Source organism: Lutjanus erythropterus, chromosome 20, assembly GCF_056507025.1.
Source record: "Lutjanus erythropterus isolate fLutEry1 chromosome 20, fLutEry1.hap2, whole genome shotgun sequence".
NCBI classification, from domain to species: Eukaryota; Metazoa; Chordata; class Actinopteri; order Lutjaniformes; family Lutjanidae; genus Lutjanus; species Lutjanus erythropterus.
The window spans coordinates 20151339-20171786 of record NC_139336.1 but is presented as its reverse complement, the minus strand read 5'-3'; the positions used below and the strand labels follow the sequence as shown (position 1 = coordinate 20171786).

Below are 20448 nucleotides of genomic sequence, written 5' to 3'. Positions count from 1 at the left end.
GAAATCCAGAACTACTACCACCCTAAAAAACTTTTTTTTAACTCAGTACCACAATCAGGAAGAAAAAAAAAAAACAACTACTACACTAACATTTGCAGCATGTACGCTTAATCTCCTTGACTTTGAGAAGCACCATCTGAGCCAGCTCAACAATTGGGAGCTGCTGAAGATGACTCCTGTGACCCAAACAGTAATTTGACCTTGCAGAAATCAATATTGCTTTATGTGTACGCTATATTTAGAACATTTATAATGCTTTACTTTGCCATCAGACAGCCTTTTCCAATGGAGAACTGAAGCTGCTCTCACTGCCTATGTGCATTTGGTGCCCATGTTAATACATTGGACTGAATAAACAAAGTGTGACACGGTGTGGAGCTCCGTGTCTGGCTCATGATCTGATTCAGTTTCTGTGATCCATTGTCAGGGGTCAAAGGTCAAGCTGTCTGAGAGCTGGAGATGCAGCTCTGAGAGGGCCCACCTGATGTCAGCCGCACTCAGGAGGCCTCCTCGGTGATGATGATGATGATGATGATGATCTTCACACAAGGATCAGAACGTAATGCTAATCAAAAACATTTCACAGAATCAATTCATTCTAGTAGCTTGGCCAAAACAAATAACACAAGAGGAAAATAAGTTGGACACCAGCTACAACTAATACAAAGCAAAAACTAAGAAAAGCCAAATCCCCCCTCTGACTTGGCAACACATGGTTGGGTCTGATTGGGGTGGGTCCAGGATTTAAGACTCCTCAGCTCTCAGCCACGCCTTTTACTCCTCCAGGAAGGGACCAACCCCAACAACCAGGTAACTCAAAGACAAAGAAACAAATGATTCATATAACAGAAGAGTTCTTGTTCAACCCTGCAGTGAGAGATTGTTTGCACTCTGTTAAGCCTAAAAGCAAATCTACAGGATTACAAACTGAACAAACTGTGTAATGTGATTTGTTTGATTGATGCATTATGAACTGTACACAGATTTTTTTTAAAAAGGTGTTAAAGACTTAAAGGGACATTCATCTCCAAATCCAAAATACATGTTGCCTCCTACTTGTAGTGGTATCTACTAGAAGGAAAGTGGTTTCTATGAAACTGCTCATAACAAGGTGTGTGGAGTATCCAGGTAGTCCCATTTAGTCCTGTCATGTTGGAGAGAAGGCAGTCGTCTCTATGGCCGATATCTCCAAAATTCAGCAACCCACACCAAAACTATCTAGATGGATAAATAGCACCACAGGCAAGAAGAAAAATGTGCATTATTGATTTTAGGGTGAACTGTCCCTTTAAGTTCAAATTATTCTTCCAAAAAACTCCTCAGAATATGAATGAGTTTTTAACTGTTGATGTTTAAATGCAGTATCATTCATGGACAGTTCAGTATGAGTTAGTGATGCTGATGCATTGATTTGAACTCACTTGTCTTCTTCTACTGCTTTTATTTCTTCTTCTACTTCTGTATACAGGAAATCATCAGTGGCTTGAACGCTACAGCAGCTTGGCGGCAAAACACAAGACAAAAGCTGTCTTCATGCACTGGACATGGACACTCCTTGGAGATACGGAGCAGTTGGATGACAGTCAGCTGATGAGAGCTGATTAGTGATGAGCCACAGGTGTGAAAACCAGAGGAGCAGACTGAGGACACCTGGTGGACAGGCGAGGAATGAAACTCACACAGGCAGAAAAACTGGGGAGAGTATGAGACTGGAGGGAGAGGAGAACAACTGTGGAAAAGGAGCACAAAGTTTACAGGAATAGTTCAACATTCTTGCAGAAAATCTAATTTTTGTTAGTTGCATTTCTTTTTTGTAAATCACTTGAGGCTATTAATCTGTCTCTAAACTAACCAAAGTTCTTTTGTTGCCTAAATCTAACATCTTGATCTTTGCTTACCTTATCCTTAACTGATTTTGTTGCAGAGCTCTGGTCACAAACCCTAGACTTTGGTCACAGTCCTGCACTTTGCACAGCCGCTGTCCACCCAGCCACCTCCTTGTGTATCCGCTGTGGTAAATTAATGTACTGTTTCATTCACTCAGAGAAACCTCATCTGTGAACTTAATCCAGGCAGGAATTACGTTGTCACCAGAATGTAATTTTGAAAACCTTTTAATAATATACAAATGTAAATTCAAGGATGCAGTTGACTTTTCAGACCCTGAAGGCTAAGTGTAATCTGTTGTACACAATAGTTTATGAATGGTTAAAGATAATATAAGTGGTTGTTTGGTTTAAACTGAAGGCAGTGAGCCAGGAATCTAGTTTGCAGAATGTTGTATAGCATAAAAAGCTTTATCAAAAGATGCATGAGAAGAAAGGGGCCCACAGAGACTCCTTTTAGATTTCATTGAGGTAAAGTTCTAACTTTTGAATGAGAAACTAAATGGATGTTTGAGTGGAGCTGCAGTGAGTTGCATGGTGCATGCGTTTACCACTAAGTGGCACTGATGGATAGGCTGTAGAATAAACCTGCAAGAAAGGTGAAAGACAAAGCAAACAAAAGTATTTCCAAGAACAAATGTCTGACGAAAGTTGTGGGATCATTCAGACAACACAGTAAATCACACACTAGGACTTAAAAAAAATCACTGATGTGATCTCATTGTGTGTTAAAATGGTTTAGTGTGGTGAGAGAGGGAGAGGAAGACTCAGTCCCACCAGCTTCACTCCTCCTCTGAGTCTGCCAGCACACATCTGCTGTGAGGAGATGGGACACTGATCCAGAGAGGAGCGTTTAATGCCTTGGAGATCAGCTCTGCACATGCCTGCATCAGTGTGCTGTGAGAGTGGAAAGTGGACCAAAACCTCCAAACTGGAGAGTATTTATGTTTACCTTCTCTTTTCTTTGTCTTAAACTTGGGGTGATGTCCCAGTGCTGGTGCAGGCAGGTCCTGCTCGGTGTGGAACTGGGCATGCTGGTGGCGGTCCTGGTGGCCGGGAGCGCGGGACAGATCCATGACAGGAGGGAGGCAGGGTCGTCCTGCTATGGAGGATTTGACCTTTACTTTGTTTTGGATAAGTGAGTGCTACTACTAACCTACTTTTATTTCATCACAGAGGAACTCGGCTTTTAACGCATGACTCATGTGAGGTTGTTTTGAAGACACAGGTGCAAACCTTCAAGATGATCTCCGGAGACATTAATGGGCTGCTTGCATGAAAAATATGTGCTACTGTGCCGTAACCGGCAGCTTTAGCCAGTTTATTCTCAGTGTTGGTCTCCCTGGTGTTTATTTTGTTATGTAAAATTAAATTAGGTCATGTGAGTGACTCAGAGTCATAACTGCCAAAACAAAGCACATGGGGATATCATGTATGTTTATATTGAAATGTCACCTGTCCAGTTCCTTCTGCTGACTAAAGGTTAAATCAAAAACAGTCAGTCACCAGATCTGCTGATTTCTTGTGGTGCAACAAGTTGTTGTTTGGCGCAGAGGTGATAAAAGTACACACATTCTTAGTTCAAGTAAAAGTACAGATAGTTCTGTAAAAATGAGTGTGGTAGAAGTAGAAGCACTGATTCAGCTTCTTTACTGAAGTTCAAGTGAAATAGTACAGTTTCAACATGTACTCAAAGTACAAAAGTGAAAAGAAGCCCCCTGAAGCATATTTCTACCAGCTGTTTCTGTGCAAAGCTAACTGAACCTCAGCTCTTCTGTGCAGTTGAGTCTTACCCGTCTGTTTTGTCATGTTACAGCCATTATGTTGTTTTTGTCTTGATATGTCTGCTGTGTGTTGTATGCCCTGATGGATACACCAGGGGTTTGTCTTTTCTGTGTCTTATTGTCATCTATTTAGGGGAGGTGGGCAGCGTGCAATGATGCAAAATAAAAATAATCAATAGTTCCCTTCAAATGCATTAAAATTAAGATAACGAGACGGTTTCAAAAATGTAAGGAGTGGAAAGTACAGGTATGTGTGTTGAAATGCAGGGGATTAAAAGTACAAAGTTGTCAGAAAAAGAAAAGTAATAGAAAAATACCCCTTACGGTATCCCGGAGTCCTTGTGGCATCTTCAAATATCTTGTTTTGTCTGATCAACTGTTCAAAACCCAAAGATATTCAATGATATGTCATATTTAATGACCTGGCTATAAAAAAGAGAAAAATAGCAACGTTCTCCCAGTGGAACCAGAGAATGGTTAGCATTTTTGCTTCAAAAATGACTCAGAAGATTAATTGATCATCAGAATAGTTGTAGATTAATTTACTATCAACAGATCAGTTATGTAACAAAATATCAAATATTGCGATATTGCAATTAAAAAAGGCTCAGTATTACACTCAGCTGTGACTGTATACTGACTGTTGCATTAGTTTTGTTTTGTACATACCTAATTCAAATAATTACCTAATTCTAAACCTAACTACATGCTGAACACACCAGATTTATCATTTTATAAAGGACATTTTTTCAAGTTTAGGTCAAATTACACTGTAAAGATGAAAAAGCTGATAAAACGCAAGATTTCTGGGCAACTTACTGAACCACATTTTTGGTTTTTTTTTAGCGCAACTCTTGAGTTTTGAAAAAGTTTTATCAACTTACAATATTGTGTTGAGTTATACTGACAAATCAGGTTCACAGCTCACTATGAACTATTTTTAAAAAGTTTCTAAAACTCAAAGATTCAAGCTTATCCAAAGAAGAGAAGTGAATTAGCTCAACAAAAGGTTGGCAAAACTTTGTTTAGTTTATTTCAGAACTTAAGAGATTGATTCAAAACTCAAAAATCTAGTGAATGTGGTTTCCTTGAAATGGAGTTTTCTGAACTTTTTGTTTTTTGTTTTAGAGTGCAGTAGGATGTGTCTGACTTGTTTAGAAACGCACCAGAGAGATAGTTGATTGCTGTGGCTACTTGCCAGAACGTCTAATACTGATGTTTTGGGTTGGTAAAGCGTCCTGAGCACAACAAAATGATGAGAAATCCTGGCAGGGGGCAGGATGTCTGTAGATACAGCTACCACCACAAGATTCTGATAAGAGTTATTTTTAAGAGCCTACACGTTGTTTTTGGGGGGGAAATGTTGCATATTATGCCTTAAACATCAAGATAAATATTACATTGTGGACTTTTTACTGTGGTATTATCGTACTGGGTTCTTGTTATGGTTACATCCCAACTGTGTCTTCTTATGTACCAAACAAAGGAGCGGATTTCTCAAGACTTGAATTCCCTGTGAATGCAGACATAAGGGTTAAATTACACCGTCCATCAAACTGTCACGAAGCTAATGTGAAGCTCCTGAACGGGTCACGTCAAGTGTTATTGTTTTTGTAGGCCAGATCATAGTAAACATTCAGCATGAGCAACTTAGAATGAGTAAGACAGTTGACAGAAAGTGTGTTTACACAGTGATGAATCATTTGCAAAGTGCTTATGCAGTCACTTGAATGATAAAGTGCGCTGCAGGGATTCTTGTTGTCAAACTGTGGCCACGTTTCACTGACAGGAGCCCACATCTAGTCCCAGCTTCAGCTCTCTCTGCTTCAGTCTGCAGAACCCTTTCTCCATTAGAGCCAGATGTTCCAAAGATCCCCAGTTTTTGGCTGTGCACTGGGACTCACATCACAGGATAAATGAAAACATAAGGGAGTGAGGAGAAAAAGCAGAGGGGCAGTGCAGCGTGAGAAGAGGCTGCAGAGGTTTTTGCATATTTTGCCTCACGAATTATCTTTAATTGCTGACTTCCGCTTTAAATGCTGCGCTCTTCTTCTGATTGCTTTGTCGCGTCGGCACCTGTTTTCACAATCAGGACCTGACACGAAGCTGAGCTCATCTGAGAAACTGACGTGGCACTTGAGTTTGTGTTTGGCATTTAAGAATGAGCTGCAAAGCCACATGAGAAAGAGTGGAAAAATTAAGCATCAGCACTCAGAACAAAATACAAAGGCTGAAACTCTCTGGCCTCTCTATGTCAAGCTTCACCATGTGTTCATTCATTACATATACAGTAAAAGTAAAGTGATGGCTCTGGACACACGGACAACAGTGAAACAAATCTGCAAGAAAGAGTAGGTACAGTATAACCATCAGATTTTGGTTCCTAAATTCATCCAAAGATTTTTAACCCTAGGCTAAATGTGTAGTGCTTTTGATCAGGCATCAGCATTTTACTCATCTATTTTGTTAATAATAAGTTGGGGTAAGTGATACTGAGTGGCTCTGTCTGAGCGACCAACCCAAAGAATCAGTATTTGATGACCTGGGAATTAGATTCAACTACTTTTCTCCAGAATCACTTACAAAGCCTTTAATTGTTTCAATCACTTTTCAACCAGAATGCAAAAGAAATAGCTGACTCCAGACTCTCACATGTGAAGTGTCCTGCTTTTCTTTGTCTAATATGATAGTTAACTCAGTGTCTTTGGGTTCTTAACTGTTTTTTGGACAAAACAAGCAATTGGAAAATGATGCCTTGGGATCTGCATACTTGTCATAATTTACTCTACTTTCTGATAGTTTCTAGATTCAGCAGATTACTTGATTCAGAAAATTATCATCGGTTGCAGCCCCATATCTGGTTGTACTGTAAATGCAATCCCCAGTCAGTTCCACCTTTTTATGCATGGTTCCAATCTCTCTTTTGTAAGTCCTTTCAAGGCAAAAGTGTGTGGTGTTAATGGTAAACATAGTCAAGTGAAACAAACTCCTCATTGTGTGGTGTAATGACCAAGAAAACTGAGTTCTCCTGCTCATGGGCCTGTGCAGCAATGCCTACATGTACCAGGATGCATTGTGGATTAACTTGACCCCACGCCCAAGTTGCTGAGTTATCACCAACTGCGCTTAAAACTATTACTTTGTTGGCCAGTGTTAGGTGACAATAATACTCATCTACCATGTCCCCTACCTACCCAGAGACAGAGACTAGAAATCCAAGATGAAGTGTCCTGTGGTTCTTCCTCACAAGAACAACTACAGGTTTTCCTGCAAGAGAACAATTAATTGATCAATATAGCATCCACTGAGGAATTTACTACCTCAACTGACTACATTTACCATCAACACTGATTGGACATCCACATGAAACATGCTGAATTTTCCCTTTAACTGTATGGAAGTACAACACTAAATCATTTGAGTACTCTCATACACATTTTAGTTCATTGTTTGTGTTGAACTATCTCCAAAGGAGTCATGAATTAAACTTACTGTGCTAGAATTATAAACAGAACTGGACAACCTTAAGGACCACTACAGTTATCTTACTATATATTCATGAAACAAGACCGTTACAGCTGCTATAGGAAGTTTATTTTGGATGTCACTAAGCAAAAGTTCCATAAATTACATAAAGTGTAGTTCAAGTGGCCTGAGAGAAAACTAGACTTCTGCTCCTCCTCTCTGCTCTGTTTTCAAGCTGCAGAAAGTCTAGCCTGAGACGGGAGACTTTGACCAATCACATGCTGGCTAAATCTCACCAGGCTGCCCTGCTCTGTTTCAAATATGAGTCTCTTTTAAGAGGGATGCCACCTCAATCTGCACCGCACAGATCGAGCAGGCAGGAAGTCGGACACAGAAAAAGCAGAGAGTCTGGTCAGTTTTCAAAATAAAAGACCCTCTGCAGACTAATGATTATAAAGACAGATAGAAAAGACTCTATTTATCCATGGTAGAAGCACAAAAAGCAAGGGAAGTGGACTAAATCAACAAAATCTGAGTAAGTAAACATACTTACACACTTCTGAAACACTGCTGGTGTGACCTGCAGTTGTGTCGAGGATGGATCAAAACTGTGATGCCACGCCTAGAAGAATACTCACTCACCTGGGAACAATCAGCTGTTTTCTCCAGAACCGCTTATTGCACCTTTAACTGATCTTAATGATTTTTCCCCCTCAGGTCTGGCAGTGTGCAGCATTACTGGAATGAGATATATTACTTTGTTGACCACCTGGCTCACAAGTTTATCAGGTACGTTCACACAGAAACATCAGATTTAAAGAGAAGAAGAGTAAAACATGTTTTGCCTCATGAATGCCTCTTCTTTTTTTTTTCCAGTCCTCAGCTGCGGATGTCCTTTATTGTATTTTCAACAGATGGAAGGACTCTCATGCCACTAACAGAAGACAGGTCAATACATGATCTTAATGACTTTATTTGTTTGTCCCTTGTATTTTCTGATATTTAGCTAAATTGAATCTTATTCCATTTTAATTAATTTATATTTTTCTTGTCTGGATTATGTCGATGACCAGGGAGCAGATTCGGGCCGGACTGGAGGAGCTGAGGATGGTGCAGCCAGGTGGAGACACCTACATGCACAGAGGTTTTCAAAGAGTAAGCCATCTGTTAAGTTAATGGGGAACTGATCCCACTTACCCGATAGTACGGCATCTAACTTTTTTAAAATGAGGCTCATTTAAATTTATAACCGCTGACGCCTTAAACTTCTCCCTCAGGCCAGCGAGCAAATATACTACGGGACTGGAGACGGTGAGTTGAAAATTTTCCTTTTTAACACTTAATCATTTCTTCTACTCGTGGAGTCTTTATCCATTCATCAGAGCTCAATTCAAACAGATGGAAGAATCATCATATGCAGAAAGAATGAACAACAAAAACCAGCTGCTGCTTCCATCACATGACAATTGTGTTTTCCAAACGGCTCACGTTAACTCTTATTTTGAAAAACAAAAGAAAAGAAAAAGAATGCCACTAGGTGAGCGGGATTTTACATTATTTAAATGGCTAATATTTTTCTCCACTCTGTCTCTGACTTGAAGGTTACCGGACAGCCAGTGTTATCATCGCCCTGACAGATGGTGAACTGAGAGAGAATCAGTTTGACCTGGCACAAAGAGAGGTGACATGAATACGCTATATTTAGAATATTTTCTCTGCTTTACCAGCATTTTTGGACAGGAAAATATATGCCAAATGTGTACATATATTTCGAATCATTCTATCTTGCTCAACCAGACTCCACTGATGAGATCAGTAATTGCTGGTCTACCACTGCTTCAATCTGTTTGTGTAATTGTGTCACTTTGGTATTTTAAAAGCTAGTCACACAGTAACACAAACGATCTAACCCAATGAAGCAGCAGTAGACCAGAAACTCCTCCTATTTGTTCCCGTTGGAATCTGTACTGATAAGTACTTTGTACAGTCCCCCTTCAAAAATTTCAAATTATCCCTTTAATTCTACCCTTTTCCCAAAACCATGTATTAATAATTCATAATGTCACTTTATCAACATCACATGATAATGCATCATATTGTTTGTTTTTCCCCTCATTATGTTACTTGAAATTTAAATTTAAAGGTTAAAGGTTTAAAAAGGTTTAAAGGTTAAATCCACTCTGAATTACAAACTGCAGGAAGTATCACCCAAACTTCCAGGCTTGTTGTGTTTGTGGCCACACCCCTTTCAGTGATGTCACAGCAGATGTTTTCCAGCAGTTGTCAATGGCAAAACATCAGCAGCAACATCCACTGATGGAGGCGCAGCCGAGTGGATTTAAAGATTTAAAGTTTCAGACCCATGACGATCAGTGTCGCCGTTGTGATTCATAATATTTACTGCGGCTTATTTTGTTGTTTGTTTGTTTGTTTAATGTCTTTTTAAATCAGGCCAGCAGAGCACGCCAGTTGGGCGCCACTGTGTACTGTGTAGGAGTAAAAGACTTTAATGAAACGCAGGTAAATCAATATGACAGCCAATAAACCAGTTAACCAGTGGAGGAATTGATTAATTATTCAAACACTAAGATGTATAAAATTATATTTCTTGACAGCTTTCAACGATAGCAGACAGTAAGGACCATGTCTTCCCTGTGAATGATGGATTTGAGGCGCTACAAGGCATCATCGACTCGGTAGGAAAGACGCAAGCATGACACTATAATATCACAGAAAGATGCACATTCCTGATTAAATAAAACAAAGCAGCACAAATCAAAATCTGATGTATTGGGTGCACGGTCAAAATAAGGATCAGTTTAGTTGTTTATTGTGGGCATGTTGATGGTGGCTTAGAGCTGAAACGTGTAAAACCACTAAACCACTAAACTAATAATCAGTGAGTGCAGGTATTTTGTATGCTTTTTATTACTGCTTAAATACCTCATCACATAACTGTGCTTTTTTTCAGCTGTTTGTATTATTATTTTGCCTTTCAGATACTAAAGAGATCGTGCATTGAGATCCTGGCTGTAGAGCCATCCAGCATCTGTGAAGGAGGTAAAGACACACAACCACAGAGGAAAACTGTACTGTATACACTATTGTTTACATACACATGTATTATTTATATCATATTTAGTTTATAAAACTGCAACAGAAAATTACCTACAATTATATGCAGTATATAGATTGATTGATATTGATGGTTCCAAGCTTCCTCAGAAATACGCATTGCATAGCCTGCTGTAAGTAAACATGATATAAATGGTCAATTTAATCCCACTTCAGAATCTTTCCAGGTGGTAGTCAAAGGAAATGGTTTCCTTCACGCTCGAGACGTGCAGAAAGTTCTCTGCAGCTTTCGCATCAATGACACAGTTACTTTGAGTAAGTACACGCTCCAGTCGTATAGATTCTACCTTTCCTACCTTTGTAATATTTCTTCATTCATGTTTTTTCACAACAAGATTTCACACATTTATACTGTCAGTTATTTCTCATGCTTGTGTGTATTTGTTATGGCTGCTGGCTTAAATGTACTTCGGATTATGCGCTTGCTCTTTCCATATTCTTCCAAGAGAACAACATTCCCATCATCTGTCCAGTTAGGCTTTCTGTCTCATTTTCTATTCTCTATGTTGTCCAACTTGGAGAAGCTAGCTAACATTGTTGAAACTCAGCAGTTGGTGGAGACCAAAACTGAGCCAAAAAAACGAAAAAAGTGAATATTGGAATTGCAATCATCAGGTCAGATTGTGTCTGATGGGAGTGCAAATAGGCAAATGTTTGCTAACATGTTCATCATATCAACATATGTCAGTCGTCAGAGCTTGTTGTGAAGTTGTCGTGGAGGCAAAAAAAAAAACGGTACAGTTGCAATTTGTTGCTTTAAGATAATTGTCTCATTCCCAAAACTTCAGTATTTGACAACCTGGGAATGAGACCCAACAACTAACTATGGTACTGACCCGTGATTGGCCAAAGTCCCCTGTCACAGGCTAGACTTACTAAAGCCTGAAAACAGAGCCAGTAGGAGGAGTAGAAGTATATGTTTTCCCAGACAACTTCAATCGCAATATGTTTAAGGTTTATTATTGAACATTTGTCCAATGAAGCCAAAAATAAACTGCCTGTCGCCTCTTTAATGCAGCTAAACATTTCTTACAATGCACAGTATAATCAGTCCAAAGTAAATCATAGGTAAACTTGTGTAGACTTGGATGAAGAACCAAATTTAATCCACAAGCTTTTGAGTTGATCATACTGTTAAAACTTATGTTAGTAAATCATAGAACTGATGGATGTAAATGTGCTTAAAGGAGCAGTTTGTCATTTTGGGAAATACACTCACATTTGCCAAAAGTATTAAGGCAGTTCAGGACCCAGAAGCAGACGCAGACACTGCAGGTAGTTGCACAAGGTAAAGGGGCACTGGAGAGGGAAGGAAACAGGCTGGCAGATGAGCTGGGTGGACGAGTGGAGGAATGAGCCGCAGCGGTGTCTGTAGATGGCTGGTCCTGGAGATGTTGGCACTGGAATTCTGGGGCACAGGAGATGAGACATTGGATCTCTATACTAAATATGAAGCTGCAGCCTGTTAGCTTACCTTAGAATAAAGACTGCAAACAAAGGGAAACTGCTAACCTGGCTCTCTCAACAGAGGACAGCAACATCGTAGGTGTGTGAATTTGAACATCACATGAAATTCATCTAGCTATTAATAGATAGAATAGAAAAGCAGCAGTTTATGGGATTCCACTCAGCAGCCATTTTACATCATCGTGCCAAGTTTGTTTTGGCCAGTATGTATGGGGATGGGTGGGGGGAGAGCAGCTCTTTGCGGCTCACAATGATTTAAACCACCGCCCTCCCCAAAAACCATCAGCACCATCTCCTCCAGCTTTGAATCAGCTGGTTTAACGCTCAGCGCTTCTCAGATGTCTAAGGGGGAATGTGGATCTCATCAGCAACAACGAGTGCTGTCTCTGCACACACTAGACACTCACTCAGCCAGGGTAAATAAACCACAGCCCTACGTACCTCATTTGCTTCATTTTCCATAAGGAGAGGAAGTTCAGGAATTTAATAACAAAAAGAATATTTTTGGTCTTGAATCGACTGAAGTTTCAGGACTGGTAGAGAAAAGTCAAGTTAACATTTCCCTTCACTTTCAATACTTTCTTCCACTAATGATTCTGATTTATTTTGCAATCTTACTATGTGCGATATATTCTCATTACATCCATATACATATTTTCATGTTAATTCTATTTCTACAGTGAAAAGACCTCTGGTGGTGCAAGATGTCTACCTTTTATGCCCAGCTCCTGTTCTAGAGAAAGAGGGAACGTAAGTGATTATTGCTCACAAGATATATTGTGGCATATTAGACTGAGAGGATCAAAACAGGAACTTTTCACCAAAAAACAAAGATTGTAACTTAACGTCAGCATCACAGTTTTGTGATCAACAACACTGCACTTCTCATAGCAACCTCTACAGTTTCTATTATGCAAAGCATATTTTTGAAGATTTTAACTTAAGATTGAAATGAAGCAAACTACTGTTGCTCTTATTTACTCTCCCACCATTTCTGCAGGTCTGCCACCCTCCACGTCAGCATGAATAATGGCCTGAGCTTCATATCGAGCTCTGTCACAATCACTGCCGTCAGTTGTGTAAGTATAATGTAAAGAACGTTGTCCTAAGAAGCTGAACTCACACATTAGCTTATATGAGCTTCAGTCTAGACTCTGACTTTGCGTGAAGCAGGGCCTTCAAACTGCCAGCTCAGGGACGAAAATGTATCACATCTATAAATTTCTGAAAGATTGCATGTTGCAATTCACTGATATTCTATGTCCAGAAAATAATTGAGCTTGTTTAACAGTATTTCTCTGTTGGCAAACACAGTGGCAGAGCAGATTAGCAAGTTATCAAGTGATATTTAGGATCAGTCATGTGACAAAGCTGCAGTTTTCAGCACATACTCTGCTGTTTGACAAAAGAAAAGACAAAACTGACAATGCTCAGCTAGTCATTTGAGTTTGTGTCCAATACATGGCTAACTGATGTTTATAAAAATGTATAGAAAATGCTGGTTGCCTTTTTATTACATTTATGACCCCACGCCACTTTGGGGCTACTAATGTATGTACCAAGTAGTATCAAAACTTCTCCAGTCAAACATATATGATGACCAGTCATCTAAAATACTTAACCTTTTGGTTGAAAGTTCCAGAGGCGGGGCCAGTCATTGTTTTACACGTGACAAGTCTTTGCACTTGCTGTTCTTTGTGGAGCCTCAAAAGTCGAATGACGTTGGTAGTCGTTCCGTCTGTTGCATCTCCCTTTGTTGACCACCACATAGTTTCTGTGCACAAACGAAATTAGTTTTGGATAATTTTTTTTCCAACTGGAGCTCAGTAACGTAAGAATAGTTGTCTATGTATCTTGGAGCTTAAGTGTTGACTTGCTGAGAATGAATAGTGAAGGGAATAATTAATTGATTCCATCCGCTCTTTTCACATATGTTTTGATATTTGAGCTAGGAAAGTGTCAAGTATTTGACATAAAATACACATATGAAACATCATTGAGTATGAAATGTTTCATGTGGTGTTTTTGTCATTTTATCCTGCAAACACACACGTCATTATAACAGCAGTCATACAAATCAGTGACTACAACTCATCCTGTTTATGTCCTTTCTCTTCTAGTCTGATGGGACCTTTGTGGCCATAGCTCTGCTCATCCTGATGCTCCTGCTCACCATCGCTCTGCTGTGGTGGTTCTGGCCTCTCTGCTGCACCGTGGTACGAACATGCAGTGGCAAATATGTTTATGTGACAACACATCAGCCACCCTTTGAGGCTTATGATACATATTTCTGTTCTCGCAGGTCATTCATGAGCCGCCTCCTCCGGTCATAGATGACTTCTCTGTGAGTAGTTTTATTTATTCATCACCACGTAATGACAAAATTCTTGGCAGCTGCATTTGTTGCTTTACAACACATCTGCTCTTCAGCTATAGCCTCATCTATTTGTTTTACTCTTGTTAATATTAATGTTTCCTTCCTTTTTAGGATGATGAGGATGGTTTTCCCAAGAAGAGGTGGCCCACAGTGGATGCCTCGTACTACGGAGGACGTGGAGTCGGAGGCATCAAGAGAATGGAGGTAGAAAGAGATAAAATTCAAATTAAAACTACTGCTTATATGTATCTATCAACCAGCTTTGGGTTCATGTAGTTCATGAATGAAACACGTGGCAATCTCTCACACAGTTACTGACAGGAGTGGGATCAAACACAAGTACAGCAGAAATACAAAGGGAAACAGGAAAACGACTCATTCCTTAAAAGAGATGAGTCTGCAATTCTATGCTGGAAGAGGCTGAGTCACTTTACTCTTGTGACTAGTTTGGAGCGTTGGTGAGGGTTAAAATGAGGCCATCTGGCCGCTAAACTGCAAAGACAACAGATCTACCAAAAGCTTGGTAGAAGCAAACAGTCGGACTGTTTTAAGACCCAGAGGCTAGCATGTGTACTCTGTTAGCAGCCAAATCATGCAAGCTTGCATGATTCGTTTGTGGTTTATCTTTGGTGTTTGGCAGCCTGCTCAGTAGAGAAGAAGGTTCCTGTCAGTGAAACCTTGTGTAAAGGCTTAGAGTTTGCCGCTTGAGATGGTGAAAGGAATCAACTCAAAAGGAAAAGGTAGCAGTGGAAAATAAAAGTTCAGAAACATGACGTCAAGAGATTTTTGAGGCAGTCAGACATCTGAGCCCAGCGCTGAATGACACCCGAGAGCAGCCTTCAGTTGAATATGAGGTGAACAACAGAAATGAGACGTCCACAGGTCGAGAGGGACCAGATGTGTCTGTGGTCAAAGAGGAAGAAGGTCAAGGAGACAGACATCAACCCCTCAGTGTGCTCAAGTGCTTTACAGACTGGTGGTGCAGTCTGAGGAGCCTGTGCTGTGAACTTGAAGCAGCACTACTTCCAAACAGAGCAGTGGAAAATATGCATAACTTCATTTAAGTGTTTTCTCTGCCAAGTTAAAGCTTTCATGGTTGGTCTGTCGCAGCTGCAAGGGAGTGAATCTGAGTAATGAGCTTGCAAGATTGCTTTGACAGTACCGGTTTCATTCTTGATGTGATGGATCGGTTTTAGATTTGCATCAGGTTTTTTTAGTGGTTCTCTAGGCATCAAGGTAATTATGTTGGCAACAAAAAATCTAATCTCATCTAAAGCTTTACCTAAAGGTACCTACCTGTGGCAGTGGTTCTCTTGCTGAATTTTGAACCTGTTTAATGCCATAACATTTTTGAAAATAACTTTGGAAAATAAAATGAAACAATTACACTTTGAGGCAAGGGAGCCAGCGTCTGTTTTTCTGTGGATTTTAGAGGACTGGGTTTAATTAAATTCCACGTAGACATGCTACAAACATCTGCCAAACAAGGAAATAGTAGCTTAATCTTCTACATGTAAAAATAATGCAGCAAGTTGTTGCAAAGACTGACATCTTTTACAGCCGTTTCAGTCACTGAATGCAGATGCAAAGGCATTGGTAGAAATGGTCTCTTCTGGTGTTGACATTATCAGCTCAAATCAGATCACAACATTGTGCTGATGTGATAAAACTGTCATCTATAACAAGGTAGTATTGTATCAAGAAATTCTAAATGTTAGCATGCGAACAGACAGCAATCCGCCCAGGTCCTTTCCTCCTGTGTCATGCTTCCGCCCCCTTTTTGGGTGAAAACAACCACTCTAATTCGACTTATGGTCAATACAAATTCAGAGGTCTTTGCCAGTTTAAATTTGTAAAATAAGATCTCTTTTGAGCTTTTAGTGGCCCAAATCGTCTGGCTAGTCAGGTGAACAATCATGCTATGTCTTTGGCGATGAACAATTAGCATCATTACATAGGAAAAAAAAAAAGACAAAATAGAGGTTGGTGAGTGTCTGCCTCCATCAAAATGGAAGAATGACCCCACCGAGTAGTTGGAGGTAGTATATCCTGACATATACATGTACCTTATTAAATCCCCAGGTAATGTATTTCTTTCGCTTTTTCTTTTTGGCGCTGGCATTTTAACCATACTTGTTTTCACTCAAAATGCAGCATGGTCGAGGGAAGTGACGTATGGCTGCTCTCATCTGTGACAATGCTAACATGCTGATGTTAAGTAGATTTAATGTTTGATTTAACACATACACCTGAACCTCATAGGAATAGCTTTAGTTTTACAGCTATTTAGTCAGAAACAAAAGGTTAGACAAATAAAACAGTTGACGACACTTGAAGAAAAGTTAAAGGTGCAGGAAAAATCTGGAGAAAGATAGCTGAAGAGTCTCATTCCCATTGGTCGAGACTTTCTGGGAATGAGACTCAACAATCAGCTATCCTCCCAGCCTGTGATTGGCCAAAGTCTCCCAACATGGGCTATGTTTTCTAAAGCCTGAAAACAGAGGCAAAAGGAGGAGCAAGATTCTAGTTTTCTCTCAGACCACTTGAATTACATCATGGTGAAAGTTTACAAATGAAGGTTTGCCCAGTGATGCCAAAAATAAACTGCCTGCACCGGCTTTAAGAGATCACCAAATTTATGACAATCCATCCTCTGAGCAATAGTTGAGGGAAATCTCTAGGAACTAATGTCAAGCTCATGGTGGTACTAGAGTAAAAGTAAGGGGATCATCAAATGTGTAGAATTCATCATTTGGGAGCAATGAATGTTTGTGCAAAATTTCATGGCAATCCATCCATCAGTTGCTCAGATATTTCAGTCTCGACCAAAGTTGCAAACCAACCAACAGGTCAGCTTTGCAACAGAGCCACACGACGACGTGGCTAAAAATAATCATAAACACTCTCTGCATCTGCAGCCAATAAAACCAAATACAATGGTTGATCTATCAGCAGTATTTCTATTTTAAACCAGTCTTACTTACAATGAATGACTCACATTTATTGCTGACTGCAGCACAGTGCTGAAAGCTCCTGCTTCTGTTCAGGTCCGATGGGGAGATAAAGGCTCAACTGAAGAAGGAGCCAAACTGGAAAAAGCTAAAAACGCTCGAGTTGTGATGCCCCCGGAGGAGTTCGAGCCGCCACGGCCTTACTACACCATGCACAAACCTACCCGCCCCCAGAAGTGGTACTCTCCCATCAAGGTTATTCACTTTTTCCTTTCATTTTAATTATGTCATTTATGAATTCATTCAATTATTCAGGCGGGACTCTTTGGATTCTGTGCACGTTACTCTTATCTCATGTTTCATTCGACCATTTGTGACCAGATGTTTGTTTTGCTTTCAGCCTCATCTCATGGTCTTTCTTAGTTTGCACAGTTGTCATAGAGAGCGGTTATAGCTGTCATGAAATGTATCTCAAGTAATGAATCACATGTAATGTACAGCATGACACCTCTTCCAGATGTATTCCAGATGTGAAACCAGTTTCACATTTAAGACCTCTTCCTTATGATGGCGTCTGTCCACCATAACCTAAAAATCTTTCATTTTTAGTGTTTCTGGGACTGATACCAGTGCTACCAGGAAATAGTTAATAAAATTAGTTTCCGAACATATTAGTCAGCTGAATGGATGGTAATGAGAAGCAGACACGAACTGAGCTGAACCCTGAATATGGAATCTGTTGAGTTGGTGTTATTCCTGACAAAATACATTCTTTGTTTATCTGTCTCTCCACCATACTAAGCTTCCTATGCAAGAATCAAAGAGAGACATCTGGAGCACAAAGTGGAGCAAATACAGTCTGGCAGAGTCACAAATAAACACACAAATCCAGCTTTTTAGTTAACGCAGCTTTACAAAGGATTGTTTTGGCCAATCTATACAACTTATGTTAATATTCTGGTAGTTATTGGCAATTATTGATATAATAAAGCATATTTATTTTTTACTGTCATCTGTGATCGTCTTTTTACAGGGCAAACTGGATGCTCTGTGTGTATTCCTGAGAAAAGGCTATGACAGAGTGTCTGTGATGCGACCTCATCCTGGAGACAAGGTGAGACATTTTGGCAAGCGTGACGAAGGCATTGGCGTACGATTTCCTCTGCGGAGTAATGAAAAACAGCATCAACTCTTTACAGCTGTTAGATAAGCACACGTTCATTCAAAACAAAGCAATCAATAAGATTGTGAACCAACTATGTCAACTTTTGGCAGGCAGATGTTTAAGAGGAATTTGCCAAAGCTCAAATTCACAAGCATGGAAATGAGGGATAAGGGAAGTTTGAATCAAACATCCCAGAGGAAAGCAAGTTGAAGTCTGCATGACGTTTACTGCAGTTATTCCATGGAATAAACATTTTTAGAAAGTCAAAGCTGCATCAAACCATAAGAAGTGACTTCAAGGAAACTGACAAGTGGCATAGTGAGTAAACAAAAGGTAAATTTGGAGCAGTATTGTCTGGAAGAATGCTCTTGTCTGTAGAAGTCATTAGAAGTAGATGCTGCCGGTTCCCAGCGTCAGCTCGGCTTGGCTGGCAGGAATGCTGTTTCCTTCCATGACACTCACTAACAGAGGAATTTTCTCTTTCCATCTGTTGAAAGCTGTACCCTTTCAAACCTGCCAATCGCTGTGGTATATATGAGTTTTTCATTAAGTTTCACTGCAGTTTCTCTTCTTTACTTTTCTTTATATCTGGCATTGCACACTTATGGTACCAGTGTTTAGACCCTCATCCCAGCTCACTGAATACCAACGCTGCTTTGTCCCACCCCTCGGCGTCTCATACTGATGCATAAGGTACTTTTTAGTGGCTGTATGAGATGCTCCCAGAAAGGCTTTTTAAACACGTCGTTAATGTTATGTAAAGGTCACAGTTCATCAGAGTTTGGTTTAGGAGAAGACCATGGTTTAGGTTCAAATAAGTTATGTTTCGTATGGTAAGTGAAGCAAGTCACAAGACGAAAGTTGCATGACACAAGTCACAAGAAGCACATGATGTACCTTAAAACCTTTAACAATGTTTTGGTTCCACTTGAGACAAAATCCCAGCCTCTTGTTGAAAGTAGACTTGGGCTGTATAAAGGTATTAAGATAAACCAGAGTATTAAGAAATCTCAACAGTGTGATCCTCAGTACCATCATAAATACAGACACTCCTCTGACTATCAAACTGATAAGGAGAAACATGGTGTTGAGGGGAAGAATTACAGGACTGGCTAGTGGAAAGAAAAATGACTCAACTAAAGGTACACATTACTCTGACCAGAGAGTGAATGCGTTTCTGAGCAGAGGAGGAGCTGCGCAGTGCAGCTGTCAGTCTGGCAGTAAATGTACAGTTTAGGTCTGAGTTTGGCAGTCAATACAGGCTGCAGCAGACTTCCTGACTCTTACTGTTTGTGACCTGAACAAACTTCTTTTTCTGTATTTCAGGGAAAGTGCATAAACTTCACCCGAAGCAAATCCTACCCTGCTCCTCGCTATCCCATCTACAACCACCCCTCCACACCTGTCTACACTTTGCCCCATAGATACCAGCGCCGCCCATCAGATGACAGCCACCTCTTCAACTTGCCCCCTTCGCCTACTTCAACGCTGCCCCCTCTTCCGTCCACTCCTCCCCCGTGCTCCAGCTCCCCACCCATATACTACACACCGCCTCCAAACAGAGCCCTGCCCCCAGCCAACGTCTCTGCACCCCCATCTCCGACCGGCTCCCTCCCGCCTCCACCTCAGGGTCCACCTCCATGTAGAGCGCCTCCTCCTTCACGGCCTCCTCCACGCCCCAACCAGGAGAACCACTGATGGATCAAATCTCAGGATGGAAACCTGAAAAGACCTTCTCACTGTGCCTCTGTTTAATTACGTCTGAACAGAGTGAGAATTAAAGTGACTGAGTAATGCTGGTGATTCAACACCTGCGCAATGAAAAACTTTCAACAATTAAGTCTGTTTTCCTCAACAAGTGGCTCACGCATGATGTGCCATGAACTAAGACTTTTTTTAGAATGAATATTTAGTGTAGCAAGTACAGCTTTAGCTATTAAATGCTATTGGAGCTAAGCAATTTATTAATTTTTTCAGAACATTTCTTCCTAATATTGGATCAGACAAATTGGTCAAGAATTGCGATGTGCTATAGACTGGTATAAACTTGCATTTTAGCATCTTTTACTGCTTTGCGCAGTGAAAAACAATAATCCTGAGTTAAAACCGCAAAAGAAGCCCGTAGCTCAGCAACTGCGTCATGTGTTTTATACATGCAAGTCTGTATATTTTGTGAATGAATATTCATTAAATCACAGAAATATATGTGTATACATAA

General features: G+C 40.2%; 1 protein-coding gene across 2 annotated transcripts in view; it reads left to right on the top strand.

The window, feature by feature from the left end:
- antxr1b (ANTXR cell adhesion molecule 1b) overlaps window positions 1-20448 on the top strand; it is a 20762-nt gene extending 314 nt beyond the window's left edge. Inside the window, exons 2-19 of one of the 2 annotated variants that reach the window (XM_084746522.1) lie at window positions 2873-3024; window positions 7853-7924; window positions 8012-8083; window positions 8209-8290; window positions 8413-8446; window positions 8737-8816; window positions 9587-9655; window positions 9751-9831; window positions 10135-10195; window positions 10427-10525; window positions 12418-12487; window positions 12738-12816; window positions 13858-13953; window positions 14040-14081; window positions 14226-14318; window positions 17162-17320; window positions 18099-18179; window positions 19557-20448. In XM_084746522.1, the coding sequence (XP_084602648.1) occupies window positions 2873-3024; window positions 7853-7924; window positions 8012-8083; window positions 8209-8290; window positions 8413-8446; window positions 8737-8816; window positions 9587-9655; window positions 9751-9831; window positions 10135-10195; window positions 10427-10525; window positions 12418-12487; window positions 12738-12816; window positions 13858-13953; window positions 14040-14081; window positions 14226-14318; window positions 17162-17320; window positions 18099-18179; window positions 19557-19928 (1794 nt within the window). In that variant the 3' untranslated portion in view covers window positions 19929-20448. Of the gene's footprint in view, window positions 1-2773; window positions 3025-7852; window positions 7925-8011; window positions 8084-8208; window positions 8291-8412; window positions 8447-8736; window positions 8817-9586; window positions 9656-9750; window positions 9832-10134; window positions 10196-10426; window positions 10526-12417; window positions 12488-12737; window positions 12817-13857; window positions 13954-14039; window positions 14082-14225; window positions 14319-17161; window positions 17321-18098; window positions 18180-19556 lie in introns of those variants that run through there. The other variant, XM_084746521.1, reaches the window with a different exon arrangement.